The 27,769-nt window shown below is 51.0% G+C and overlaps 2 protein-coding genes across 6 annotated transcripts in view; one reads left to right on the plus strand and one right to left on the minus strand.

Annotated features, from left to right (window-relative positions):
- Window positions 1–27,132, minus strand: LOC101139746 (proprotein convertase subtilisin/kexin type 7). 4 transcript variants are annotated; one of them, XM_019036148.4, is made up of 17 exons: window positions 26,918–27,132; window positions 25,236–25,355; window positions 24,265–24,744; window positions 23,102–23,236; window positions 22,043–22,208; window positions 20,821–20,911; window positions 19,599–19,653; window positions 18,976–19,114; window positions 18,107–18,207; window positions 14,490–14,657; window positions 13,956–14,063; window positions 13,365–13,467; window positions 3,818–3,974; window positions 2,900–2,994; window positions 1,996–2,089; window positions 1,610–1,727; window positions 1–1,285 (listed from the first exon to the last, which is right to left on the minus strand). In XM_019036148.4, exons 3-17 carry the CDS (start codon window positions 24,730–24,732, stop codon window positions 926–928), a joined length of 2,358 nt encoding a protein of 785 aa, XP_018891693.3. In that variant the 5' UTR covers window positions 24,733–24,744; window positions 25,236–25,355; window positions 26,918–27,132; the 3' UTR covers window positions 1–925. The 4 variants fall into 4 exon arrangements, 2 of the variants coding, with proteins under 2 accessions (XP_018891693.3, XP_018891694.3); XR_010129201.1 differs by lacking the exon at window positions 1,996–2,089 and having other exon boundaries at window positions 1,267–1,285; window positions 26,918–27,046; XR_002007810.4 differs by lacking the exons at window positions 1–1,285; window positions 1,610–1,727 and adding an exon at window positions 2,582–2,663 and having other exon boundaries at window positions 26,918–27,046.
- The window catches only part of RNF214 (ring finger protein 214), a 62,500-nt gene continuing 61,773 nt past the window's right edge, over window positions 27,043–27,769 (plus strand). The window contains exon 1 of one of the 2 annotated variants that reach the window (XM_004052193.4): window positions 27,043–27,614. The gene's annotated coding sequence lies outside the window, so the exon portion shown is untranslated. The remainder of the gene's footprint in view (window positions 27,615–27,769) is intronic. The other variant, XM_055355004.2, reaches the window with a different exon arrangement.

The raw sequence follows: 27,769 nt of genomic DNA on the forward strand, positions 1-27,769 counted from the left end.
TTGTTTGGAAGGTTTTTATTCTGGAAAAGCTGTGCAGAAAAAAATTCAAGAAAATGTTGCTGTGAAAAGAGAAAAACAAATCTTAAGCATTAAAAAAAATTCAACCAACTAGCTCAGAAGAGGGGAGAAGGCCAAGGATGAGAGAAGAGTCACAGCCTGTCAGGCAGATAGCTGGCCTCCGGCGGGAAGGCCATTTCCCTGAGCACTTGCAGAGGAAGACAGGGTGGTGGCAGGACTGGAGTGGCAGTGGCTCCCAAAGCTCTCTCCTCCAACATGTGCGTCTGCCATCTGCTCTGCAGTCCTGCCGCAGGATTCCCTAGTGAAGCAGCTCAGGCCTGGGGGAGCCGTGTGTATCCCAGCTGTGCCGGCAGCATCATACCAATCGTGGGGGTGGTGAAGGAGCCAGGGGTTCATTCATGGTTGGTTTCTGATCAGGCATCTTGGGAATGGATAATGGAGGCAGCCGCTTTCAGGACAGGCACGTCCAGGGGCTCCTCCCAGCCTCTACCCCGAAGTCCTCTTCCCAAGTGACCCCAGTGATGTTTCCATTGAGATGCGCTCCTGGCTATGGCAGGCACCTTCTCAACTCATATGTGGGAAGGGGTCCCCCACGCTTGGGGGACCTAGGCAGCTGGCTTGGCCCAAGAGGGATGAGGATGGAGGCCAAACCAAAGGGGGGCGCCAATCCCCTGTCCAACACCTTCTCACCAAAAGCTCCCGTTTGGCTGGAGGCAGACCCTGTGGCTCTGACCAGACTTCTCTGGCAGCAATCCTCCGCCATTTGTATCTTAAGAAGGCCCTCACCCTCTTTGAGTGGAGTCAGAGGATGCCTCAGATTCCAGATGTAAGCATCAGAACTGCTTTCTGTCAAGAGCTCCCTCATTTTGGGAAAGAAGAGCCTGTCCCACACTGTCAGGCCCTGAGGTCAGCAGATCTGCTCCTCCTTCCCGTGCAGTAGGTCTAGGTGCTGATGAGGGCAGTCCAGGGCGCTCTTGTTCTGGGACAGGCTCCAGTCCCCTTGCTCCAGCAGGTCTGGGGCAAGGAGGTCAGAGGTGGTGGGAGGGCCCCTGCTCTCTGTTTCCACTTCGTCTGGATCCTTGCTGCTGCAAAGTGGCACTGATTCTAGCTCTGTCCCTTCCTCCTTGGTTTTCCGGCTCCGATGGGGCCAGTGGCAGGGTCCACTCCTACAAACTTGATTGGAAGCCACATTCCTCTGGCTCAAATATACTTCCAGCATGTAGTAAACGGTCCAGAAGACGGTGAAACAGCCTACCAGCACCAGGGTCTGGGGCCGAGGCAAGCACCTACGTGAGGCACTGTTTCCCGAAGCCTACAGCCTTTCTCAGCCCAGGACAATGAGCTCAGAAAGTCTTTTTCCTTCTAGGGACTGCCTTTTTCACCCAAACTGTTCCCCCTGCCCCCTCCCCCGACAAGGCCTGTCCTGTAAGAGTTAGGCTAGCAGGGTAGGAGCAATGCTATGAAACCACTGCTGGGACCCAGGTCTTCCCAGTCCTTCACCCCGCAGGTCACCCTGAGAAACACACTAAGAACTCCATCCCCCAGACAGGACAGTCCCATCTACCCGCAGCTTGAGTCTTGGCCCTAGTACCTTGAGGGTGTTGGGGGTGATGGTGTAACCATCTTCCTCAGGAATTTTCAGCCCCGGTGGGCAGGGCAGGGCGAAGTCATCGTGCAGGTATTTTCCACTCATGGCACTCTCTAACAGCCTGTGGAGAAGAAAAGAGGTGAGGATGTCCCACTGACTATGGTTCCTATACCATCTGCCCTCACCCATCTTCCCGCCTTACAGCTGAAGACAGGGAAGCCCCACAGCAAAAAGGGGAGGCCCAGACTGTGAGTTCCCAGCCCGGGGCTCCATCTACCGGCTTGAGGCTGGAGCTGGGAAGCACAGCTGGGGTTCAGAGGGCGATGGGCTCCCTAGGCGGCCCTTCCCCTGTGACTGGCCTACCCTCTGACACGTGCGGCTTTACCCACCTTTGTCTGTCCCTGATGTCTACTGGACTCCACACAGAGCCATATAGGGTCAGCTGCCATTGCCGGAGGATGCCGACCTGGAATGACTCATCCCCTAGGGCAGCAAGGGGCAGCTCGTGAGCCACGCCCCTCTGTCAGCCATGCCAAACAGCAGAGGCCCTGCCCGCCCTGCCACCCAAAGGGGCTCAGGTCACATGGTCTGCTCCAGGAGCTGCCTCACTGTGTCCCACTGACCCCAGGTTCTGCAGAAGGGCCTCACTGGGTGCCCTTAGGGATGGAAAGGGTTGAAAGGCTGTACTCCAAAGCAGAGTCTTGCTTTTCTCTCCCATATTTTGGGGGTTCAGCTGGGATTGGAAAAAATGTCTTTCTACCAAATTAAAGAAAGCTTTGAAAACCACTGGCCTAGCGAATACCTAACTGACTGGAGGATGGGAGGGTGGAGCTCAATTTCCAGTCTATACGCTGATACTAAAGATATTCACAATTCATGGATATTGTGGCCTTCACTGATATGGTGACCTTCCACAAGTCACCTCAAACCTCTGGGCCAGTTTAAAAAAAATGGTGAAATGAGTCCTGCCCTTACCTGCCTACCGGGGCTGGCCGAAGGATGGTTATACGTAAAAGGACTTGAAATGTGGTTTCGACAAGGACTTTTTGTTGCTATCCTGAGGAAAAATGGATGGGTCACTCCTCCAAGGAATATGAGAGGTAGTATAAATGAACAGTTTCAGATAGCAATGCCCATTTCATGGATGGGCCACACTCTTGGCATCAACCCTCTTGGTCCAATGGCAACCCTATATATTGCACACGGGACACTTTCTGTGGGGACTCTTGAGATGCAGAGGGACCAGATAACAAGCAGGAAAGGCAGGGCCTGGTGTGAGGGCACAAGACTCACCGACATCCCTGATGACAAGCCTGTAGGTCCCTCGGGCTCTCTCCCCCCAGCATCGCACAGTGGAGAAGGTCCAGTCATTGAAGCCGTTGGGATCCCTGAGGAAAGAACACAGCAGAAACAGGTGGAAGGCGTGGGCCAGAGAGCTGACCTTCCCCCAGCAACACTTTCTTACTGTAGTAGCCGTGGAAACAACTTGGGAGGGTGCCACGAGGGCTTCTCAGGTGCCCCTTGCCCCTGGGGTCTCATGGAAGGAGGAATTTGTGTTAACGTGGTGTGGTGGAAAAAGCAAGCATGGAGCGCGCACAGGCTTGAAGTCCCACGGATCTAGGTTTATTCTTATTCTCTTGGGCACTTACTAGCTCCATGACTTGTTTTCTTTTTCTTTCTTTTTCTTTTTGGAGACAGGGTCTCACTCTGTTATCCAAGCTGGAGTGCAGTGGCATGATCACAGCTCACTGCAGCCTTGACTTCCTGGGTTCAAGTGATCCTCCCACCTCAGTCTCCTGAGTAGCTGGGACTATAGGCCTGTAAGGCTAATCTTTAAATTTTTTTGTAGAGACAGGGTCTCACTTTGTTGCCCAGGCTGGTCTTGAACTCCTGGCTTCAAGTGATTCTCCTGCCTTGACCTCCCAAAGTGCTGGGATTACAGGTGTGAGCCACCACACCCAGCCAGTTTCCTCATTTGTAAAAGGAGGTTACAAAGTCTAATCTAGGGGGTTCTTAGAAGGATTAGAGAACGTGTATGTGAGGTGCAGGGCCTAGCGCTTGAAGAAGGCATGTGACGAAAGGCTTCCAGCTGCCAGGGATAGCCAGTGCCACAGTAGTTTAGGACAGTGCCAGGATCCACTTCTCCCATTTCTTTTCCTTGGAAAGGCCCTTGCTGAAAAGGTTGCTCAGGCCTTGGGCGGGTGTACGTACGAGTCCATGCTGCGGGGGGCGCCGATGAGGGACATCATGCCACTGGGGCAGAACAGCTTCAGCTCCAAGCTGCCGCGCCGTGGGTGAGTGATGGAGACTGTCACTGCCACATGCTCCAGGGTCTTCAGCCCTGACATCTCCAGGTCCATCCTGCTGACTGTAGAAAGTCAGGCTGGGCAGCTGGGAAACCAGCCCACAAACACGCCTTCACTTCACCCCCATGTACACAAAGACACATGCTCACTGAAGCCACATACAAACATCTACGGAAACCCTAACTGGGACCTCGCCTATACTAGTAAATGGAATGGAGCTGCTGCTCTCAAGGTTACAACGTAGCTTCGAGTGCAGCTGGGAAGACAACACATGCCCAAGACACAATATAAGAATCCAGCAGAGCAACTTCAATCATTCATTCATCCAAAACATTATTTACTGGGTACCTCCTCCATTTCAGGCACCGTACTAGATGCTGGGAATATAAAGATAAGATGGGCGTGGTCCCTGTCTCCTACCTGCAAGTGAAAAATGATATGGTATGGGAAATATACATAATTGATAAGGGAAGAGAAATAAGTCAGATGGGTTTAGGCACACAGCAGTGAGACACACTGAAAGAAATGAATACAGATCGGTAGACAGGGTTGGTAGAGGGCATTCTAGGCAGTGGAAAAGGCATGAACAAAGACGAAATGCACACATCTCACTGAAGACGATGCACAGTTAATTTTTAAAAAATGCTGGTGGATAAATTTCAAGCAAATTATGTGAGTGAAAAAAGCAATCTCAAAAGAAGCATATAGCCAGGTGTGGTGGTGTGCACCTGTGGTCCCACTACCGGGGAGGGTGAGGTGGGAGGATCGCTTGAGCCCGAGAGGTGGAGATTGCAGTGAGCCATGCTCATGCCACCACACTCCAGCCTGGGCAACAGAACAAGACCCTGTCTCAAAGAAAAAAAAAAAAAGAAAAAGGATGCGTAGCACACAATTCCATTTAGGTGATGTTAATTGAAGTACCTGCAGTAATAGATAACAGATAAATGGGTGCCAGGGGCCAGGGACAGGGGAGGGGATGGGTGTGGCCAGAAAGGGGTAATACAAAGGAGTCTTGTGATAATGGAATTGTTCTGGATCTTGGTTGTGGTGGTAGTTATGCAAGGCTACATGTGATACAATTGCATACAGCTACACATGCACATATACAAATATTGACAGCATGTGTATCTGGTGAACTCCAAATAAGCTCTATGGATTGTACCAATGTCAATTTCTTGGTTTTGATATTATACTTTAATTGTGTGAAACATTAAGATCGGGAGAAGGGTGCACGGGACTTCTCTTGTACATTTCTTTGAAACCTCCTGTAAATCTACAATTATTAAAACAAAAACAAAAAACTACTGAAGAGGAAGACTCAACTGGGGACTATTAAGAAATTAGGCTGTAATGAGAACGATTCTTTTTTTTTTTTTTTTTTTTTGAGACAGAGTCTCTCTCTGTTGCCAGGCTGGAGTGCAGTGGCATGATCTTGGCTCACTGCAACCTCTGCCTTCTGGGTTCATGCGATTCTCCTGCCTCAGCTTCCCAAGTAGCTAGGACTACAGGTGCACGCCACCATGGCTACCTAATTTTTGTATTTTTAGTAGAGATGGGGTTTCACCATGTTGGCCAGGATGGTCTCAATCTCTTGACCTTATGATCCACCCGCCTCAGCCTCCGAAAGTGCTGGGATTACAGGCGTGAGCCACTGCACCCGACCAAATACAATTCTTTTTAAAGCACCCTTTCTTCCATTAATTTATTCCAGGCCAGGCATGGTGGCTCACTCCAGGCATGGTGGAGGATAACTTCAGCCTGGGAGACATCATCTTTACAAAAAAATAAAAAATTAGCTGGATATAGTGGTAAGCACCTGTGGTCCCAGCTACTCAGGAGGTTGAGGGTGGGAGGATGGCTTGATCCCAGGAGGCTGAGGCTGCAGTGTACCATGACTGTGCCTCTGCACTCTAGCCTGGGCAACAGAGTGAGAGCCTGTCTCAAAAAAAAAAAATTATTCCAATATGCAAGGCAGAGTACAATACGTTGATTTTACAGACACAGTAGCTCAGAGAGGCACTGAAAGTAGGGGCTGGGTAACCTAGGGTGGGATGGGCTTTAAAGATTTTTGTTTTAAATAAGCAACTAAGAGCTATTGTAGATGACTGAGCAAGGACAGGGGTGTTTGTTTGTTTGAGACGGAGTCTAGCTCTGTCACCCAGGCTGGAGTGCAGTGGCTAGATGCTTGGCTCACTGCCACCTCTACCTCCTGGGTTCAAGCAATTCTCCTGCCTCAGCCTCCCAAGTAGCTGGGATTACAGGCGCGTGCCACCACGCCCAGCTAATTTTTGTAGTTTTAGTAGAGACGGGGTTTCACCGTGTTGGCCAGGCTGGTCTCGAACTCCTGACCTCAGGTGACCCACCTGCCTGCCTTGGCCCCCCAAAGTGCTGGGATTATAGGCACGAGCCACCACACCCAGCCTCATTTTCTATAATTCCATCTGTCACCTCTTCAAAGCCAATGTCCCGTTTCTTTGAAAACAACCTCTCTCCTTCCACTTTCCCCACTCTCTTCTTGACCCCTCATTTTCCCACAACCCCTCAAGCTCCTTTCTCCTAACTGGCTGAGATTCCATGGCTCATCCAACATGTGTGTTTACATTCTCAAGCTCCCTTCACTTTCTTGTCCTTTCACAGCAATACTTGGCAAAAGTCAAACAATGGCTCAGCCTGATTATCCATCTTCTTGGCTGGACCTTTTTGCTAGCACCTTTCCTACTACAAATGAAAAGCAAAAACAAATAAACCCTTTCTCAATTCTTCACTCCCTGCCACCTACGAGAATTAAGAGCATGGGCTCTGGAGCCACTAAGCTTGGGTTCTAATCCCAGCTCTGCCACTTACTAGCTGTGAGAACTGTTTCCTCATCTGTAAAATGGGGCCAGTAACAGTACCTACTTCATAGGTTTGAGACGAGGATTAAACAGTTAATATACCTAAAGTGTTCAGAATGGTACCTAGCTAATGTTAAGGCTACATATCTATCAGATATTATTTCTTTTCCTTTATTGTCAAAATTCTTGAGAAAGCTGTTTAGATTCACGATGGCTACTTCTTACCTTCCCAATTGTCCTTGACATTTTTTTCTATTAAAATAGTATGCATGAATTTAAATGTAAGTTGGTGCTAGAGTGCTTATAATGAAAAAAACAATTCCCTACCACCTTTGAGATCTACTCCCCAGAAGCAAACTTTTTTTTATTGTTTTTAATTGTTTTCTTCTGGGATCTACTTTCGTGTTTCTAAACAGTAAGTGTTATGGATATTTCATGGCTTATCAATTTGAGACATTATGCATTGACTTTCATTTATGGCAGATGAGAATCTAACAAATCATGCCCACACCTTTTCCCCAGTTGTCGTCCCCTCCACATTTACAAAATAATTACATCACAGTTTTTTTTTCTTTTTTCTTTTTTTTTTGAGACGAAGTCTTGCTCTGTTGCCCAGGCTGGAGCGCAGTGGCACGATCTCCAGTGCAGTGGCACTGCAACCTCCGCCTCCTGGGTTCCAGCGATTCTCTTGCCTCAGCCTCCCACCTCCCAAGTAGCTGGGATTACAGGCATGTGCCACCATACCCAGCTAATTTTTGTATTTTTAGTAGAGACGGGGTTTCACCATGTTGGTCAGGCTGGTCTCAAACTTCTGACCTTGTGATCCACCCGCCTTGGCCTCCCAACGTGCTGGGATTACAGGCATGAGCCACCGTGCCCGGCCTTTTCTTTTTTTTTTTTTTTTTGAGACAGAGTCTTGCTTTGTCGCCAGACTGGAGCGCAGTGGCATGATCTCAGCTCACTGCAACCTCCGCCTCCCAGGCTCAATCCATCTTCCCAACTCAGCCTCCCTAGTAGCTGGGAACTGTAAGTGTGCACCACCATGCCCAGCTAATTTCTGTATTTTTTTGTAGAGACAAGGTTTTGCCATGTTGGCAAGGCTGGTCTCGAACTCATGAGCTCAAGCAATCTGCCTGCTCCAGCCTCCCAAAGTGCTGGGATTAGAGGCATGAGCCACTGTGCCTGGCCACCAGTTTCTTTGAGAAACCTTCCCTTTCTTCCTTAGTGGCAGGAGACATCAATCTGCTGTGCTCTCAAAGCACCTGTGTTGTCCCTGTTGCAGTGCCTATAACACTGCACTATGCCTGTAAACCTCACTGTCTTCCCTACCAGGTTGTGAGCTCGTTGAAGGCAGGAATAGTGTCTTATCCCCAAGTCTCTAGAACTAATACAGTGCCTGGGATGAAGTAGGCCTCGAATATTTGTAGAATGAATAAGTCGATTGAGAGATATTTCACAGAAAACAACAAAAAGATTAAATTGCAAGGGAAAGGGCTGGGGAAGACCTGGGAAGAGGCGAGGGATATTAGAGGGATGAAAAACTCGTGAGTTTCAAGTTTGGGGGCCTAGGGAATGGTGATGGCACTGACATAAATGGGAAAATCTTAGAAAGCAAGCCAGCTTTTGAGAGGTGATAGTGAAATCTAAAATTTTGTATATGTTAAGTGTACTGTATTGGTGGAATATCAACAGCACACAGTGATTTAGGAACAGAAAGATGATGGAAAATATTTATGGCATAGTTAGAGGACAGCATTGATGTGGCAGAGAAGGGGCTTACAGGAGAGAAATGACATGTTATGGAACAGAATAGAATCCCAAAAGGAGTGCTTGTCTGCGTTCGCAGTGTACGCAGTGGCATGCTACATCCATTTACTTCTTGGTGTGGATGGGGACTTGGGTGGCAGTGCAAATGAGTACACTAGAACTCTCTCTACCAGAACTAAATGAGTTAATGCATTAAATGAGCTAACGCTGCGAACAGTGATTGGCACATAAAAAGCATCTTATTATTTGGCCTTTGGTAAATTGGAATGTTTTTCAACAGTCACTCTCTGTCCCAGAAGATGCCAGGGTTCTATTTGCCCATAATCTTTTTTTTTTCTTTTTTTTTTTTTTGAGACGGAGTCTTGCTCGGTCACCAGGCTGCAGTGCAGTGGCATGATCTCTGCTCACTGCAACCTCCACCTCCCAGGTTCAAGCAATTCTCCTGCCTCAGCCTCCCGAGTAGCTGGGACTACAGGAGCCCGCCACCACGCCCAGCTGATTTTTTTGTATTTTTAGTAGAGACGGGGTTTCACCATGTTGGCCAGGATGGTCTCAATCTCCTGACCTCGTGATCTGCCCACCTCGGCCTCCCAAGTGCTGTGATTACAGGCGTGAGCCACCGTGCCTGGACTATTTGGCCATAATCTTATGGAAGCTATGCTCTAGTTTCTATCCTTTCCACTGGTGAAGGATCAGAATAAGAGATTTAGGTCGAGGACTCATTTGTGGAGAGGTGGTAGCTAAGGTCATAAACATAGCTGTACTGTCAAGGAGGATGATGTAGAGTGAGGAAAAAGTCAGGAAACAAGCCTTAGAAGACACTCACAGTTCAGGAGTATGAAACAAGTACCTCAGGCAGAGAAGGCAGAGGAGGGCTATGGAGCCAAGAAGGCCACAGAAGCTACAGGAGGAGAGACGTTGCAACAAAGACCTCATTAATAGGGTCAGAGTGACAAGAATGTTAAAAAGGATGAACTCTGAACCAGCCCTGAACCGGTCAGGAAAGGGGCACTATGAGTAAGAAAGCAAGTCTTCTGTGGCAGAGGGAGTGTGTGACAAAGGGGAGAAATTGCTTCAGTTCATTCATTTGAAAAGTTTCCTGGTTGGAGGTAGCATTTGAAGGCAGAAAGGAAGAATCAGCAGAGAGGGAAATGTTGGTTAAAGAGGGAAGACCTGGAGAGGAGAAGGAACAGGACTCACTGCGTAGGCAGAGGCTTAGCCAGTATCCTCAAGACTGCAAACGACAACAAAAGGAGAGGTGCAAGTGGGTGTTCAGGCACCTTCCAATCACAGACTCTCTGAGTGTGAATAACACACTCCTCCAGAGCCCCACTCTCCCTCCTACCCTCAGGTAGAGATTTCAGACCAGCGTCAGATCTAAAAACCCCAAGAGGCCCCAATCCCCTCTCCCTCATAACCTCCTGTCAGCGGGCAGAGAGAAAAATCAGTCTTGCTCTTTAGCAGCACTTCTCAATATGGTAGCCCTTAGCCACACATGGCTATCTAAATTAAAATGAAGTATAATAAAATTAAAATTTAGCTCCTTAGTCATACTAGCCTTATTATTATTATTTGAGATGGAGTCTTGCTCTGTCATCCAGGCTGGAGTGCAATGGCGCAATCTTGGCTCACTGCAACCTCTGCCTCCCAGGTTCAAGCAATTTCCCTGCCTCAACCTCTTGAATAGCTGGGACTACAGGCACGTGCCACCATGCCTGGCTAATTTGTGTGTGTGTGTATATATATATATATATATATATATATATATATATATATACTTTTTTTTTTTTTTTTTGAGATGGAGTCTCACTCTGTTGTCCAGGCTGGAGTGCAGTGGCACGATCTTGGCTCACTGCAAGCTCCGCCTCCCTGGTTCATGCCATTCTCCTGCCTCAGCCTCCCGAGTAGCTGGGACTACAGGCACCCACCACCACGCCTGGCTAATTTTTTTGTATTTTTAGTAGAGATGGGTTTTCACCGTGTTAGCCAGGATGGTCTTGATCTCCTGACCTTGTGATCCACCCGCCTCAGCCTCCCAAAGTGCTGGGATTACAGGCGTGAGCCACCGTGCCCAGCCAATTTTTGTATCGTATTTTTTTTTTTTTTTTAGTAGAGTCGAGGTTTCACCATGTTGGCCAGGCTGGTCTTGAACTCCTGACCTCAAGTGATCCGCCCCCGCCCTTGGCCTCCCAAAGTGCTGGGATTATAGGCTGGGTATGAGCTACCACGCCTAGCCTATTATTATTTTTGAGACAAGGTCTCGCTCTGTCACCCAGGATGGAGAGTGCAGTAGTGCAACCATGGCTTACTGCAGCCTTGGCATCCTGGGCTCAAGCAATCCTCCTGTCTCAGCCTCCCAGAAGGCATGCACCACCACCCCTGGCTAATTTTATTTTTTGTAGAAATAGGGTCTCACTATGTTGTTCAGGCTGGTCTTGAACTCATGAGCGTAAACAATGCTCCTGCCTCAGCTTCCCAAAGGGATTATAGGTGTGAGCCACCATGCCCGGCCAACTGGTCATGTTTTAAATGTTCAATAGACTCAGATGACTAGTGACCACTGAACTGAGCAGCATGGACATAGAACAGTTCCATCATTGCAGAAAATTCTTTGGGACAATGCTACTCTAGAGTCTTAGAGGTATTTAGCCTCCTCTTCTATCTCAGGGATGTTCAGCTCCCTCTGCTTTATAAAAAGTTCACTTTCCAGCCCCCAGACACTGAATCAACCAGGTCCTGGTGGAAAACAACCATAACTTGGCTGTAGAAGGGGTTTCTTGACTTCCTGGGACTGAGCTGCTCAACTCTCATTTTTTTTTTTTTTTTTTTTTGAGATGGAGTTTCCCTCTTCTTGCCCAGGCTGGAGTGCAATGGTGTGATCTCAGCTCACTGCAACCTCTGCCTCCCGGGTTCTCCTGCCTCAGCCTCCCAAGTAGCTGGGACTACAGGCATGAGCCACCACACCCGGCTAATTTTGTATTTTTAGTGGAGATGGGGTATCACCATGTTGGTCAGGCTGGTCTCAAACTCCTGACCTCAGGTTATCTGCCTGCCTTCGCCTCCCAAAGTTCCCAAAGTGCTGGGATTACAGACATGAGCCAGGGCACCTGGCTCAACTCTCATTTTAACTGGACTTACTTCTTTCAACCTCCAAGCAAGCCCGCAAACTCATTTGTTCTGTTTTTGTCTGCTCAGAGGAAAATGTGGTCATGTTGGAGGAGAAGGCAACTTCACTGGCTCTGAAAAGCCAATGAAAATAGTACTTTGCAAAAAGTTGTGAATAACTCTGCATGTCAAAATTACTCAAGGCAAAAAAACAATAACAAAAATGAAACAAAACAAAAAATCCCCCAAGGAGCTGGGGGTAGGGAAAACTCTGGTAAAACTTTTGCTTGCTGCCCTTCCAACAGGTAAAGGGCTCCATTAGCCAAACTCCCTAAATCTTTCCCTCCCTTCTCTTAACCCTGCTTTCTCCACTAGGCCACCTCCCTCTCTTCTCCACCCAGGCAATCTGTCCTTCTTTCTCTTACTTTTTAGTGACAAGCAAGCAGTTGCCAGATGCCTCAATGCCTAGGGTAGACATTCCGTGGCAACGTCCCCTGGTCAGCGGGAAGCAGAGGATGACGAAGCTGGGAAGACCATATTACTCTTTTAAGTCACTGCCCTCATTTGACAGATGCAACAGGAAATAGCCCCGGATGGAAGGTAAAGTTGAAGGCACGCTATCTCTAAGACACGCAAGTGCAAAGCCAGGGGGTTCCAAATGAACTGCATTCCTGGAAATGTTTCTGAACTTCTCTGACTTGGCTGATGCTTTATGCCCTTTCCAAGATAACATTCCTTTTACGGGAAATGCAGTGACTGGCCCAGGGGTTTCATTCCACATTGAGGGAAATTGGGCAAGTGCTGGATGTGGTTAGGAGGAGAAAACTCAATTCTTCTCAGTGAAACCTTCACCTGAGGGAAGCCACCCCTCATCCTCCCTTCTGAGTAACCTTCTCTGGCCATTCCTTCTCCTGCCATGGCTCTCGATTGATCACTTTCTAGGAGGACAGAAAAAGTGAAGACAGTTTTGGTTTGGGCACTAAGCATAGCATACTTCCTTTGCAAAAAGTAGTGAATGACTCCAGGAAAAAGAATTCCCCAAGGAGCTGGGGGTAGGGAAAACGCTGGTAAATGTGCAGACAGGGCATCCTCTGCACAAGCATCCTGATCCAGCTGCACTCTCCTCTAGGGAGGGCGTCCGCCTCTTCATTCAACATAAAACCAGGTCGCTGGCTTAAGAGGATACAACCCCTTCAGACAATCCTGGTTCATGCTGGCCACCGTGGAGGCGGAGGCAGAGGATGGGTCACTAAAGCCTAGGAGATTTCTACAGACCCTCTGTCCATCCCCAGCAGACCACATCTGACTCTCTCTATTAGGTAAGCCAGAGAATCAAAGGAAGAAATGCCTAACTCCTTTACTTCATCCAGACACCTGAGGACTGACCAGAGTTCTCTGGCAAGATCTTAGCATGGAAGTCACAGGAGCTTCTCTGAGCTCTCGCCCCAGTCTCGCCACACCTCCCCAAGCCCCAGTCCCATGCCTCCCACCCGCCCTCCTCCTCAGTTGCTCTGCTGCTCCTTTTCACTACCAGGAACCCAGGAGAAAGGTCTTGTTTAAGCAGCCGGGGCAGCCAACTCAGAAGCAGTAACATGTCCTAAAATGGTCAAAGAAAACTCCACAGGTTTGGCTGGAGCTCAGCTCCGAAAGGGGGTAGAATCTGGCAGGGAGGACGAGTTTAACTTCCTTGTCACCCGGCCCCAAACCTCAGGCCTAAGATTAACCCCCTTTGTGCTGATTACTTACCATTCCACAGGACCTCCAGGGAACGGGGGGACTGCGGAATCGCCTTGTTTTCTTTTAACACGGGACTGACGTAGGATGCTAAGTAAGGGACAGATGTCCAGATCTATGAAAGGAAAGGAGGGGGTGGCAAATCAACAAACAAGAATGATCACACCCACATTCTCACAAACACACACGCCCTTGTCAATACGATCTTGAAGGTTTAACTGTCTTTATTTTTCCACTCCTCATCATCTTCCTTCAGCCCTCAGCTCCTGCTTGCTCGCTGGAATGCTCTGTACAGCCCCCAGCTAAGGAACCAGAGGAAACAGCTGTGTCCAGGGTGGAGGAGGGGAACCAGAGCATCCTGAGTCCCACACATACTCAGGTCCCGTTTACTCTATTAGTAGTTTGGAAACTTCAGTGATAGCATTGAGCCTGCTTTCTCATTTGTAAAATGGATATCAGCTGGGATGAAGGTTGAAATTGTTAAATCAATGAACTGAATGAACATTTACTAGGCACCTATGATATCCCAGGCAGTTTTGGGCATTCAGCCCCGACCCTTGGTCACTCCACACAGGGCACCCTGCCCTGCCAACACCTGTTCACCTTGGCTGCATTCACAAGCCTCCAGGCGTTGAGGAGGCCGAAACCGTGCTGGTGGCTATGGCTGAAGCCTGCCTCGTTGGTGACCCACTCTGCACGGCGATCCTCATACTGAAAGGACAGAGGTCCTGGTTAGTCTCTTGCATTGCCAGTGTAGTCTCAACAATCTGACTCTGGTTTCCCTGCTTGCCCTGCTGGCTGATCCAGTCCACGCTCTCCCACTATGGCTACTGGGAATGGATTCCCCAAGGCAAGCTGGGACAAAAGGTCAAAGCCCATGATGTCACCACCCCACTGGCTTGCTTCTAGAGAAGGGGCCAGGAGGCACAGCCAGAGCTCCCCTTTGCAGATAAAATGAGTTTAGGCCTGTGGTCTTTGTGGGGTCCCCACACCTGTTCTTTACATATGCAACTCTGAAAGGGACTCTGAAAGAGACTTAGTATCTAACATTTGGGACATTGAGAATCTAAGGCCACCTGATACCCGAACTCTGGAGCAGGCTGGGCCAGGCCACTTGTCTACCTGCTGGTATCTCACCCGGGTGGCTGTGAAGACAATGATGTGCTGGACATCACGCCACGTGAGGCAGGGCCGCACCTGCAGCATTAAGGCTATCATGCCAGCTGCCAGAGGCGCTGCAGCTGAGGTCCCTGTGTGGCCCTCAGTGCAGCCAGTGCCCTTCTGAAGGTCCCAGTCAGTGGTCACCTGGAAGTGAAACAGGAAAAGGAAGTAGGTTAGAGACTGAGTTCAAGCTGGGGACAGTGGTGTCCACCTATAGTCCCAGCTACTTGGGAGGCCCAGGCAGGAGGATTGCTTGAGCACAGGAGTTATGACTGTGCCACTGCACTCCAGCCTAGGTGACTGAGTGAGAACCCATCTTTAAAAAATAAAAAAAGAATATTTTTTAAAAAAGAAGCTAGAGACTGAGTTCAAAGTTGTTATGGGGGGAAGGTACAGGGCTGGTCCTCAGAACAGGTCTCACAGGTGGACCCTTCCTTTGTTAGAGCTGAATCTTTGACCAGAGAAGGACCCAACAGCAGGTCACGGCAAAGGAAACCCTAACCCTCCTGGCCTCCTAACAGAATGTCTGGAGAACAGAGACAAAGATAATAAAAGTTACTTTTGAGGGTGTGGTTGTTGGCAAAAGGAGGTAGAGATAGGAAAGGGCTCCCATCCAGTGCAGATAAGAGTTTCCCAACTCTTTTCTTTTTTCTTATTTTTCCTTGTCGCCTAGGCTGGAGTGCAGTGGTAAGATCATAGCTCACTGCAGCCTCGAACTCCTGGGTTCCAGCGATCCTCCTGCTTCAGCTTCCCATGTAGCTGGGACTACAGGCGTGTACCACTGCACCACACTAATATTCTTATTTTTTGTAGAGACAGCATCTCACCATGTTGCCCAGGCTGGTCTCGAACTCTTGGCCTCAAGCAATCTTCCTGCCTTAGCCTCCCAAAGTGTCGGGATTAATAGGCATGAGCCACCATGGGGGGCCTCCCGATTTTTGCTCCTAATATTCTTGCCCCCATTCCTAAATCCTCTATCCCAACTCCCAACTCCAAACCCTTCAACCCCCACAACCAAGCTAGACAGAGGAAGTGGCCAGGGGAGCTACTGGGCCCAGCTGGAGCTGGGACAACACTGACGGCACTATTCAAGGAAATCCAATTTGGCAGCTCCACGACAGGGGCTGGAATGATGTCGGCGTGAACACAGGGAGTGTGTTCCAGCAAGAGAGGACTGTGTCCTTGCCCACCCCTGAGCCCTGCATGGACTCAGTGTCTATATGGCCCACCTGCCCAGCTCTACAGCTCTCAACAGGACAAGCTGCCTCACTGCTCTGGGCCAGATGCCATGAAACCTCTTCTCTCCGTGTGGTTCTGAGGTGGGGAGCGAGAATGGGGCAAGGGGAGGCAGTGACTGCCTGGCATCAAGCTCTTTTGGGGCTGTCATTACCCCTGGAGACTCAGAGGGTTTAGCTGAGGCGGGCCCTGCCTAAATCTGCTCCACTCTATGGCACTTGGATCGTTGGCCCACGGTGTCAGTGCTAACACCAGAGAATTTCTTTCTTCCAAACTTCTCTTCTGGGTCAGATACCAGGGTGGCGACTTCTGCCAAGAGCTGCCCTTTCTCCACTGTACTCACTGCTTCCCTCCCAGCTGTTAGAGCAGCTGCCAAGAGATGTAATTTTCACCCAGCCATGGCGCACTCCCAGAAAAAAAAGGGAAAAGCACTCTCCAAGTGGTTGTCTCAATGAGAGTGGGAGCCTGGTTTATGCAAGGGAGTGGGTTGATTTTTTTTCCTGTTAAGGAAACAGCCTTGCAGTGATAGTCTGAAGTGTGGCTGTGAAGCCCACGAACTTGTCTACGGTGGCAGGAGCCACAGGCAGGCATTGAAAAGTCCAGAGAAGCTTTGCTTCCCCAGGGAGCCAAATGGTGGGAAGCATATGCCCCCAGCCTCTGCCCTCAGAAAGACAGCTCCATCCAGCTGCCCTGGTCATTGACTAGAAACTGGCAACAAGAAGTTTCCACGGCAAGGACATTCCAAAGATGGGAATTCTGCTAAACACACTCTCTCTTCATTTCTGGGCAAATTACATTTCAGATGGAAGAGGGTGGTGAGGGTGAGAAGCTGAGGTGAGTTAAGATGAGAAAGGCCAGGTACAGCAGAGCAAGAGTGACAATTATGTTGTAGAACCTTCTTAGGTCCCTGGCCTGGGCAGGGCGAGCTGGGTTCCCTAGAGTTCTGCTAGAGGGTGGAGTTTGGTATGTTCCTGTTCTTCCTCCTAACCCAGCCTGGCCTGCAGTGGGTGCCCTCTGTGCACACAGCCCAGCCTCTCTTCCCTCTCTACTTTAGTCCACTCCCTTTTCTCTTCTCCCTGGGGCTGGGGGGAGGGGATAGTAGGGGTCAACTGGCACAGAGCCTTGGAACATTGTGTTGACCAGAAGTCATTTATTGGCATAACAAAATTTTAGTTTTGGAAAATAAATTTGACCCAGCAGGAAGACAAAGCAGCCTAATTCCCAATGGCCCCAGAGAGATCTCCCGACTCAGCCACTGGAGAAATTTGATACCACCTGGCTCCAGCCCAGCTCCTGCCTAGAGCCTCCTATGCCCACATTATATGGTTGCGGGCAACAGGGACAGGCAGAGAGCTCTAGAAGATGGTCTAGAGGCCTGCCTTAAACCTGCTGGGATGGCGCTAAGCCCAGCTGGGTGTAGGCGATCGTCTTCAAATTCTTTAAATGGGTTCCACAGGTTAGAGAAGCTCCACGACCCTGCTCCAATCTCATTTGCTATGGCTCCAATTATAGCTCCAGAGAAAGAGCTCTCTCTGGTGTTGACATGAGACATTCCCCCACTCCTCTTCCCACCCATCCCATAAAAACCACCACCAGACTAGCTTTCCTCCTGAAGATGCACATGACCAGAACTCACAGTATTTACCTAACAGCTGAAGGGCAATGGAATTAGGAGTTTTTTTTAAGTCCACAGAAATTAGCAAAAGCCCAAATTTTACCAAAGGAAGACATTGCAAAGAAGTTGTTTGTGCATTTCCTTGAGTGTGAAAAAGTTGTTTAATCCATGTGACACTTAGTTTCTTTTCTTTTTTTTTTGAGGAGTTTTGTTCTGTCACACAGGCTGGAGTACAGTGGTGCAATCTTGGCTCACTGTAACCTCCGCCTCCTTGTTTCAAGCGATTCTCCTGCCTCAGCCTCCCAAGTAGCTGGGATTACAGGTGCCCGCCACCACATCAGGCTAATTTTTGTATTTTTAGTAGAGACAGGGTTTCACCATGTTGGCCAGGCTGGTCTTGAACTCCTGACCTCAAGTGATCCACCCGCCTTGGACTCCCAAAGTGCTGGGATTACAGGAGTGAGCCACCATGTTTGGCCCCATGTGACACTTAGTTTCTAAAACAATATGTATATTCGTCCTAAATCCAAATTTCTAAGATAAAAGCATTCCCAAGATGTATTCAGAGTCCCCGGGTCTACTCCTCCAAGGGTGGCATGCCTTAAGACATCCAGCTCTGTGGGGAAAGAGGAGCCTGAGTGTTGGGGCAGGGAAGCAGGGAACAGTGAGAAGCGCTGTGATGTCTGAGACGTGAAATTCTGTGGGAAAGGGGCAGGCTGTGGAGGGCCCGGGAGGCACTCACAATGCTCCGAAGCATCTTGTCCCCACCACTGAAGGTGACTGCCAGCATGGAGGCACATTCTTCTGCATAGAAAGGCATGCGTCCCTCCTCATCCACAGCTCCTAGGGACAGAGGAGGGAAATAGGAGCTGAGATGAAGAGGGGTCCTGTGGCAGGGGCCTGCTCATGTCAGTTATCTTGGAGTTATCATCCTGGGGGGCTGTCCTGAGTTGGAAACATGATCTGAGCAGCCCACGTCCCTCAGAGCAGTCCTGATTCTCTTCTGAACAGGCAGTCTCAAGTGGCAGAGGGCATTCTGTGCCGCAATACCATTCTTTCAATAGGCTCTGGGGTACAACTGGCAGCCTTCTACCTTCATACCCACTTATTCATTCACATGTTTACTGTTTTCAACATTCATTACCCATCTACTGTGGGTCACACCCGTGCCAGGCATCAGGGCCATATGGAAAAGGCCGCAGTCCTAGTCTCAAGGAGCCTAGAGTCAGGTAGAAGTCGGGTAAGTAAATAAACACATGCTAACTGGGAGCACAGGCAAAGGGCACTTAATTTAGGCCTGTGGGGAGTCAGGGGAGGCTTCCAGCAGGCAGAAGGTGGCCCACAGAAAGACAGGCCAGAGCAGAGGCCTAACCAGCTGTGGTGGGGTGGAGGCAGCTCGGTGATCTCCAGATGATGGCTTGAAGGTGTTCCCAGGGTATGCTGACATCTAAGGAAGTCCCAGGTCCTCTGCAAGCAGGGCTAGTCCTATCTGAGCCCAAAGAGATTATTGTGCTCACACATTTAGACACACACAGAAGCTAGGACAAGACGTGTGATGCCCTAACCATTCGGTGACACATACACAGGAGCACAGAAACATTGGGTGACTACCTATGGTGACTGTGTAGATGGAGTTGGCGTAGCCATCGTAGTTGCAGTTGTCGTTGTGTTGGCCTCCGTTGCCACTGGCTACCACAAAGATGCTCCCAAAGCCCTGGCGACCAGCAATCACCCCATGTTGTAAGGCAGCCTGAGGAGCCAAAACATCAGGGTGTCAATTGAGGAACCCACAGAAAGACCTCCGCCTACCACATCAGTCACCCTCTCCACCCCTTCTAGAAACAAAAGGAAAAAAGTTCAAAGGGCACTGGGCATGGGGGAAAGATTGGAAGATGGACTCTGGATGTGAGGGAGCTGTGAGTTGACCCAGGATGTGGGGCAGCTGTGAGTTGAATGATGACTGATGGACGCCCTCTGCTTATCAGAGGACAGGGTGGGGCCAGACATGGGAGCTCAGGATAAGATGAAAGGGAAACAATCTCAAAGCACTGTTCCATTTCCCTCTCTAGGAACAAACGTCCCCTAGGCTTCCTGCCCCGACATTAGGTGTTCTCTTCCTGAAAGGAGACTGAGCGTGGAGGTGGAGTGGGAAGATGGGTCAACTTGCAGCAGTTCTCCTGGGACTGTATGAAGAGGGCGTCCCATTTCTCAGAGTCTTTGTGCAGGCCAGTTACCTTTCCAAGCTGATGGGGGCCATCCACTGTCTTCCCATCGTCATCTGGTCCCCAGCTGTTGAGAAATAAATATCTAGAGGGGACAGCCAGAGCCAGGCTGCGGCTACCCACCCAGCGCCTCCCAGTCTCAGCTGGCTACCCTTTGACCTGCAGCTCTTAACTCCTCCCAAGGGTTCCACTTAAAGGCTTCCGTGATTAAAAGGCACAGGGTTCAAAGGTCCATCCCCTCTCCAAAGTGGAAAACAGAAGTGTGCTAAGGCTCTTCTTTTCCTTGTGAATGTCCCCATAGCCCATAGTGGCAGAGAGGGACAGAGGTCACTCATCTCCTGATCTAGGGATCAGAGACATGTAGACCTTTTTTTTTTTTTCCTGAAACGGAGTCTTCCTCTGTTGCCCAGGCTGAAGTGCAATGGCGCGATTTTGGCTCACTGCCACCTCCACCTCCCAGGTTCAAGCGATTCTCCTGCCTCAGCCTCTGGAGTAGCTGGGATTACAGGTGCCTGCCACCAAGCCTGGCTAATTTTTGTATTTTTAGTAGAGATGGGGTTTCACCATGTTGGTCAGGCAGGTCTTGAACTCCTGACCTCAAGCAATCCACATGCCTCAGCCTCCCAAAGTGCTGGGATTACAGGCGTGAGCCACCGCACCTGGCCCAACTCGTAGGGTAGAAGGCAGAGCGCCCATGAACTTCTGTGGAAGCTCTTGGTTCTCAGGCTGAGGAGTTCTCTATTCTGTCTCTATCGGGAAGTGTACCCTGTGGATGATGTCATGGATTTAAGGGAGGTATGTTGGGGGAGGAACAGGCGCCATCAATGCCATGTGGGCCCCCAACCCCATTTCCTTCTTGTCCCGTCCAGCACAGCCATGCCCTGAAGGTGCAGTGCATTGGCGTGGGGTGGGGGATTGGTGTTGGGCATTCAGCTGGCCTGTGGATGGAGAGGAAAGCCCGCTTTCTTGCAGAGTCCTTAGGAGTTTAGAAAACAAATAAATGTGCACAGGCCAGGGCTTCTCATGTGGCAATCTGATTACGGGGGTGACGGGGGCTTAAGGTTGAGCGCCCAGTGGCTGGGAATCTAGAGAAATGAAGGCAATGGACTTATTAGCTGAACCCAATGAGGAGACCCCTGCTCCGGCCTAAGTCAGCCCACTGGTTGGGATTTTGTTGGCGGATTTGTCCCAGGTGCTCCAGACTCTTGCCCTCTCATCCGCAGCTCTGCCTCACCTGCAGCTGTAGATGTCATTGATCTGATAGTGCTTGTTGAACGCCACTGCCTCCATGCTGTCTGTGAGAGGTCCATCCAGTACCCGGATACCTAGGCAATGAAGGCCACAGCAGCTCCTCACTAATGCTGGTCTCCTAGCCGGGGAACTGGGAGGTGGGGAGCCATATGTGGGAGACTTATTTTTCCCTACACGCTCTTTGTACATTTTGCATTTTTTTTTTTTTTTGAGACAAAGTCTTACTTGTCACCCAGACTGGAGTGCAGTGGCATGATCTCGGCTCACTGCAGCCTCCACCTCCTGGGTTCAAGCGATTGTCTTGCCTCAGCCTCGAAGTAGCTGGTACTACAGGCGCATGCTACCACGCCCGGCTAATTTTTGTATTTTTAGTAGAGATGGGGTTTCACCATATTGGTCAGGCTGGTCTCGAACTCCTGACCTCAAGTGATCTGCCTGCCTTGGCCTCCCAAAGTGCTGGGTTTACAGGTGTGATCCTCGTGGCCCCCACGCCCAGCCCATTTTGCATTTTTACACCATGTATACGTATTAGTTGTCCCCCCACCAAAAAATATATATATAGAGAGAGAGACAAAGTCTGACTCTGTCGCCCAGACTGCAGTGCTGTGGCACTTTCAGAGAAGGGACTTGGACAGGGTTTCTGGCTCGCCCTGGTCTCATTTATGGAGAGCTACTGCCCTCTGCTGGAGTATAAGAGGAATAGTCTGTTCAGTCTGTAGGTTCCCAAGCACATAAGGAGTTATGGTGAGGGCTTCCGCATTCATTCCCTTCACCTTCTGCCTTGATGGACAGAGGTTGAGTGTGAAAGAACCACAGAACCACCTCCAGGGAGGAATAGGGCTGCTCAGCTCCCCCAAAAGGATGGAGAGCAGCCTGTGACCATCAGTGGGACTGGGAGCTGGGGAGCTGGGAAACGCAAAGGCTGCCACCATAGACGTATCGGATCATAGAGGAAAAACCGACAAGAAGGCACTTGGTAATTTATGGAACTATAAATAGAAAAACATGTTTGAAACATCACTGCACTGAAAAATCAATGAGCTGATATGTCCTACAGACACCTATTATAAACTCACCCTTGCTCTATGCTATGTGTGTCAGCTGGGCTATGGGATAAAGATGTTTCAGAGTAGGGAGGGGTGCAGGAAATGAAGACTGTGGTCACAGGAGCAGCCTACCAAGGCTAGGCTGGAGGCACAAGTTACCTGCGATGCGGCTCCCGTAGGCCACGCCCACGGCACAGAAGCTGTTGTTGGGCACAGCCGCGATCTCTCCTGCACATCGCGTGCCATGGTGGTTGCCATTCTCCACATCCGGGTGGGGCATGGGGTCAGGGTCATTAGAGTTGAGGTCATAGCTACCCTCAGGGCTCTGAAATATTTTGGAGGTGACATGTGGTCATTCACTGGTTAGAGGGGATCAGGTCCTGGGGTTCAGGGACAGAAAGGAAATGGGAGTTTGGGAATCGAAGCTAGGGCGATAAGCTCATTTCTCATCGTTTCTGTTTTTGAGATGGAGTCTCACTCTGTTGCCCAGGCTGGAGTGCAGTGCCACAATCTTGGCTCACTGCAACAACTGCCTCCCAGGTTCAAGCGATTCTTCCGCCTCAGCCTCCCGAGTGGCTGGGACTATAGGTGAGCACCACCACACTTGGCTAATTTTTGTATTTTTAGTAGAGACGGGGTTTCACCATCTTGGCCAGGCTGGTCTCAAACTCCTGACCTCCTGATCCGCCCGCCTTGGCTTCCCAAAGTGCTGGGATTACAGGCGTGAGCCACCGCGCCCGGACCCAATAAGCCCATTTCTATCTGCAAACCACACTGGCTAAAAGATATGAGCAAAGGACACTGGGGCAAAACTGAGAAGTGCCACAGCTCCCAGCAAACTTCTCTTGCCCATTATGCGAATGTGCCTACAGCTCCACGTCTTGGGAAACCTGGAAAAAAGGCAGGTAGGGTTCCCTAGAGGCCACGCTTTAGAGAGAGGAAGGCACTCGGATTTCCAACAAGAGGGAAGTTGCCTGCAGGGGCCACTCCTTACTCCTCAGAAAAGGACTAGAACTGAGAGCAGGATTGTTCTTAGAGTTAGAGCCATCTGCTGTGCCTTGACTGGCTAGCTCGGGAAAAGAAGAGGATGAACCCCATCCCACCTCCCAGGCTCTTTTATTTGGCCCAAAGACCTCTAGAAAAGGGGACAAGACTGAGGCAACATCAAGAAGGAGGTAAGACGTGGGGGGTGAGGGGTGTCATTCCAGGGCCACTCACATAGTTGGGTGCAATGTCCTGGATGGTGTGTTCCACTCCGTCATCCACTACCACCACCGTCACCCCTCGCCCAGTCACATTGCGTTCCCACACACCCGTCACGTTGATGTCCCTGCCCGGGCTCCGTCGGTTATTCTGTAAGAGAGACAGGGTGGGAATACAGTGACACATAGCACAGCCCAGAGGGAGATGAAGTTATAGCTAGCAGCCCCTTTTCACCCTTAGCCTCCACCAAAGAGCCAGACAGAGATTGCAGACCAATAGGTCAGGTGGGAACAGAGTCAAGGAGGAGCAGGTGAGAGCTCTGCCACAGCCTTGGATTCTAGGAAAGTTTGTCATCAGTCATGGGGGATTTGGGATAAAATGGTAGCTAGGGTGAAGGGTTGGATGATACACTTCTTTTTTTTTTTTTTTTTTTGAGACGGAGTCTTGCTCTGTCACCCAGGCTGGAGTGTGGAGTGCAGTGGCACGATCTTGGCTCACTGCAAGCTCCACCTCCCGGATTCATGCCATTCTCCTGCCTCAGGCTTCCGAGTAGCTGCGACTACAGGCGCCTGCCACCACGCCTGGCTAATTTTTTGTATTTTTAGTAGAGACGGGGTTTCACCGCGTTAGCCAGGATGGTCTTGATCTCCTGACCTCATGATCTGCCCATCTCAGCCTCCCAAAGTGCTGGGATTACAGGCGTGAGCCACCGCGCCGGGCCAGATGATACACTTCTTATGGCAATGGTAGTATCGTATCACTTATGTCATAGTGTTTACCATGTGTCAGGCATGGTTCTAAGTGCTACACATGTATACATTCACTTACCCTAACCATAACTCTATGAGGTGGGCACTATTACAATCTCCACTTTACAGATGGAGAAGCTGAGGCACAGAGTTTAAGCAGCTTGCCCAAATGCACATGCTAGTAAGTGGCAGAGCTGGACCATGAGCCCAGGCAGCCTGGCTGCACCATCTGTGCCCTGAGCACTGCAGAACACCGGCCTCTAGAAGACAGCAGAAGGGAGGGAGAGCCTAGGGAAACACCACAGAACCGGGAAATGGTCCCTCAGGCAAAGGATGAAGGTGACTGAAGAGTGATATAGTCAAAAGCCCACTAAAGAACCGGACTGGAACCTACGCACCTGAAACTGCAAACTGCAGGACTGGACTCACCAGGTGCCATTGCTGCGGGTACTTGGGGTCATTGAAGTGGACGCTGCGCTTGGCCCTCCTTAGCAGCCTCTGCTCTGAGTGCCAGCGCACAGCTTCATGCCCAGCCAACACAGCCTCCACCTGCTGCCGGATGGCCTCCACCTCCAGGGCTGGCCTGTGCCCAGCAGGCTGGACAAAGAGGTAGTGTCCCTGAAGCTCTCCGATGCGTCCAGCATTCACCAGCCCTGCTGCCTGGGCCAAGGCATCCGCCTGCTGCTCCAGAGTCTCTTCCCCCCCGTCACCTTCCAGGCTTTCCAGGTGCACAGCCCAGCTCGGCCCCCCTGGGCCCTGGCCATCAGGCCCACCTGTCCCTGCCAGGCCCATGACCCAGGGAACCAGTAAGAAGAGCCCGGCTAATTCCAGCCAGAGGCAGGTGGGCAGGCCCAGGGGGGCATCCAAGTGTGGCACTTTCTGCCTCCCCTTCGGCATCAGAGCAGTGGACTGCAGACAAAGAAAAAGGATGTGGAAGAGATCAAAGAGCTGGTAACTGCAGGAATCTGAGAGGGAGATGCTGAGCCATCCATGTGTTCCCCCTGGAAGTCCCCAAGCCATGCCTTTTAAATTATGAAACATTTGATCCTCTCTTTTTGTTCACATCTATCCCTGACCAACAGGGATAAGCCCCCAGGTGGAGTGTGGGCCAGCACTAACACCAGCGGATGGCCTCCCACAGCAAGACAGCCAATCCTCACGACACCAGCTAATCCAGCAGGAGGTCCAGTTGCTCACAGGCACTGCGAGCAACCCCTGTTGCCACCCACAGGGCTCAAAGCACACATCGCTTCCACAAACTACTGGCTGCATCGTGACTGTTCTTTAGCAGAGACAACCCCTTCACCCCTACATTTAGAGGGGACATAAATCTTTCCCAGCTGACTCCTCAGTCCAGTTGTCCTCAAGGCTAATTCCCCATAACAGGGCCCCGTGCCCACCTGGATTCTACATGAGGTTGAGCTCCTGGTCTGGCTAACCACGTCACACTCATGTTGTGCAAATAGAGAAAAGGCATCACTTTCACTGTGAGTAGTGTTGACTCAGCAAAGGCTACAGACCTGTGGGATCCAAGAACAGAAGAAATAATGTCCCACCAATCCCAGGGCAACAAGCTGAGGTTAGATAAACTCCAGGACCAGGAACCAAAGAAACTTCATTAATTGTCATTTCCAAAGATCTAAAATCGGTCATAGACTGGAGCAGAACTGGTACGGTGAGGCCAAATCAGTATAACACCCAAAAAACCCACTTCCTGTGCTATCGTGCCACCCTCTTTTCATTTTGTTCCCCAGAGGCCTAGCAAAAAACTGTTACCAAAATGCCTCTTGAAAGAGTAGGTAATAACGTCCTAGAAGTCCAGGTGGTAGCTAACTTCCTGATTTGTGTATCCCAGAAGGATACCAGGGAAAGTGAAAGGAGGGAGGCGGCAGGGGCGAAACAGGGAAAGCCAGAGAGTGCAAACAAAACAGAACAGGCACCAAGGACAAGCGGGCAACCAGGAGAGAACGAATGACGAGAGAACCTCACTAAGCAGCTACTCCTGTACTGAGCTCAGGAGGCTGGCTTCAAGGTGAGGACTCAGACTCCAGACTGGGACTCCAATTGCCTGGGTTTGACAGAACCAGGGAATTGGTCTCAGGAGCCCTCAAAAAAAAAAAAAAAAAAGAGCCAAGTTAGAACTGGGGGACAGACAAATGGGGTGGCAGGACATGTGTGTACCTATGGTGGCTGGGCTCCTTTAAAAGCCTTTGCTCTCCACTGAGTCCACCCTGGGGCAGGGCTTAGTACTCAGATACACACCCAAGCGGCTCTACCTCAAAGCATTCCAGAAAAATGGGAATTTTACTGAAAGGCTTCCTGGAAAGGAGAACTTATGCCACCTCTCCTTTACCTCTAAAAATCTTCATACTACATTTCTTCCTCTAGTTTTCTCTTAGGTTTCCAGGCATATTCCCTCTCAATCCCTCCCTGCCCCCGGGAGCCTCAATTCTCCCAAGATATTTAGGTGTCTTCTCCAGTCTGCATACTCTACTAAGTAAACAAACTAACAAACAAAACCCTTGTTAGCCAGACAGTGGCCCCGCTAGGCAGACTCCTTCAGACTCAGTAGATCCCACCACAGATGTCAGGAAGAAAGAGAAGCAGGAGCTCCTTCTGTCTACTAGTGGCAAGGCAGCATTTTTATCCCCCAGGCTTCTGGGAAAGGAACCTTAAATGCCTTCTGAAAGCAGGTCTCAACCTCTCCCAACGGCTAGGCCTCCCTTTACAGCTCTTAATTGACAAGGAAGAAGAGAATGGGCAGCCCGGAGTCCAGATCCTGCTCCCAAGCGACTGTCTTCGCTGTTCCACACCCGGCTCCTAGAAGCCAGCTTGGGTACCGGGTCAGTTTCCCGATTCTCCCTCCGTCGGCCTCGATCGCTCCGTGCAATGTGCCCCTCTCCTCATTAGCACCCACATTATCCAGGAATCCTGGGCCCTGGGTCCCCATCTCCTTGTGGTCCCCCACGTCAGGACCTCAGGCACCCTCTGTGCATCTCCCTCATCCTCAGACGCCGGCTTCCCCCACTTCTGGGCCCCCCTGACTACCCAGGTCCAGCTCCACACCTAGTTCCCAACTCACCGGCCCGGCCGCAGCTGCCGCCGCCTCCCTGCGGAAACTCGCGGCTTCCCGGGAGCCGGAGGAGCAGTGACAGCAGCATCACTTCCGCCCGCGGCGCAGCCAATCAGCGCGGCGCCTGCGGCCCGGCGACCCCCGCGGGCCACAGCAACCGGCGCCCGGGGTCCGGCTCCCGCGGGCGGCCTACGCAGGCAGGGGCCGTGCGGGCGCTGGGGGCTGAACCCGCGGGCTCCGCCTCCCCGAGTCCTCGGGGCATCTTCCACATGGTCCCTCTTCAGAAGGCTCTCCTTCATGGCGTCCTCTGTAAAGGGCATCTCGGTTCCGACCTTTAAAAGCCATTCGTTGCTCTTCTCCTGACCGCCATGGCCCCGACTGTCCCTGTAATCTTCCCAGAGGGGATCCTGCCCACCCAGGTCGCCTTCCTTCTCGCAGTCGGCTCTCCCTTCTTCCCCGCGCCCCGGGAGAGTCCACCTGTATCTCAGGGGTCTCCCGCAGCATCCCCGTGCCCCGGCGGCGCCAGCTGTCGCCGCCAGAGGGCGCCGTCGGGGGCGGCGCGGCGCCACCGCGGCCTCTCCTCTCGCGGCCGGAGCCTCGCCCCCTCCGCTCGTGCCGCCGGAAGTGGGAGGTGCCGCGCGCGGGCCGGCGCTCGACCCCTCCCCCCGTGGCTCGGCCGCCCCCTCCCCCCGCTCCGCCCGCTCAGGTGCGTCCCGTCCCTCCCCCACTTTCCTCCCGGGGGCGCGGCGCGGGAGGTGTGTGCGGGGCGAGCGTGGGTGGGGGTTGCGGGGCGAGGGCCGGGCATGGGGGTCGGGTGGGGGGCGTGGAGGGTGCTGTGAGAACCGAGGCGGGGGTCCCGGC

This window comes from Gorilla gorilla, chromosome 9, assembly GCF_029281585.2.
Source record: "Gorilla gorilla gorilla isolate KB3781 chromosome 9, NHGRI_mGorGor1-v2.1_pri, whole genome shotgun sequence".
In the NCBI taxonomy this organism is placed as follows: Eukaryota; Metazoa; Chordata; class Mammalia; order Primates; family Hominidae; genus Gorilla; species Gorilla gorilla.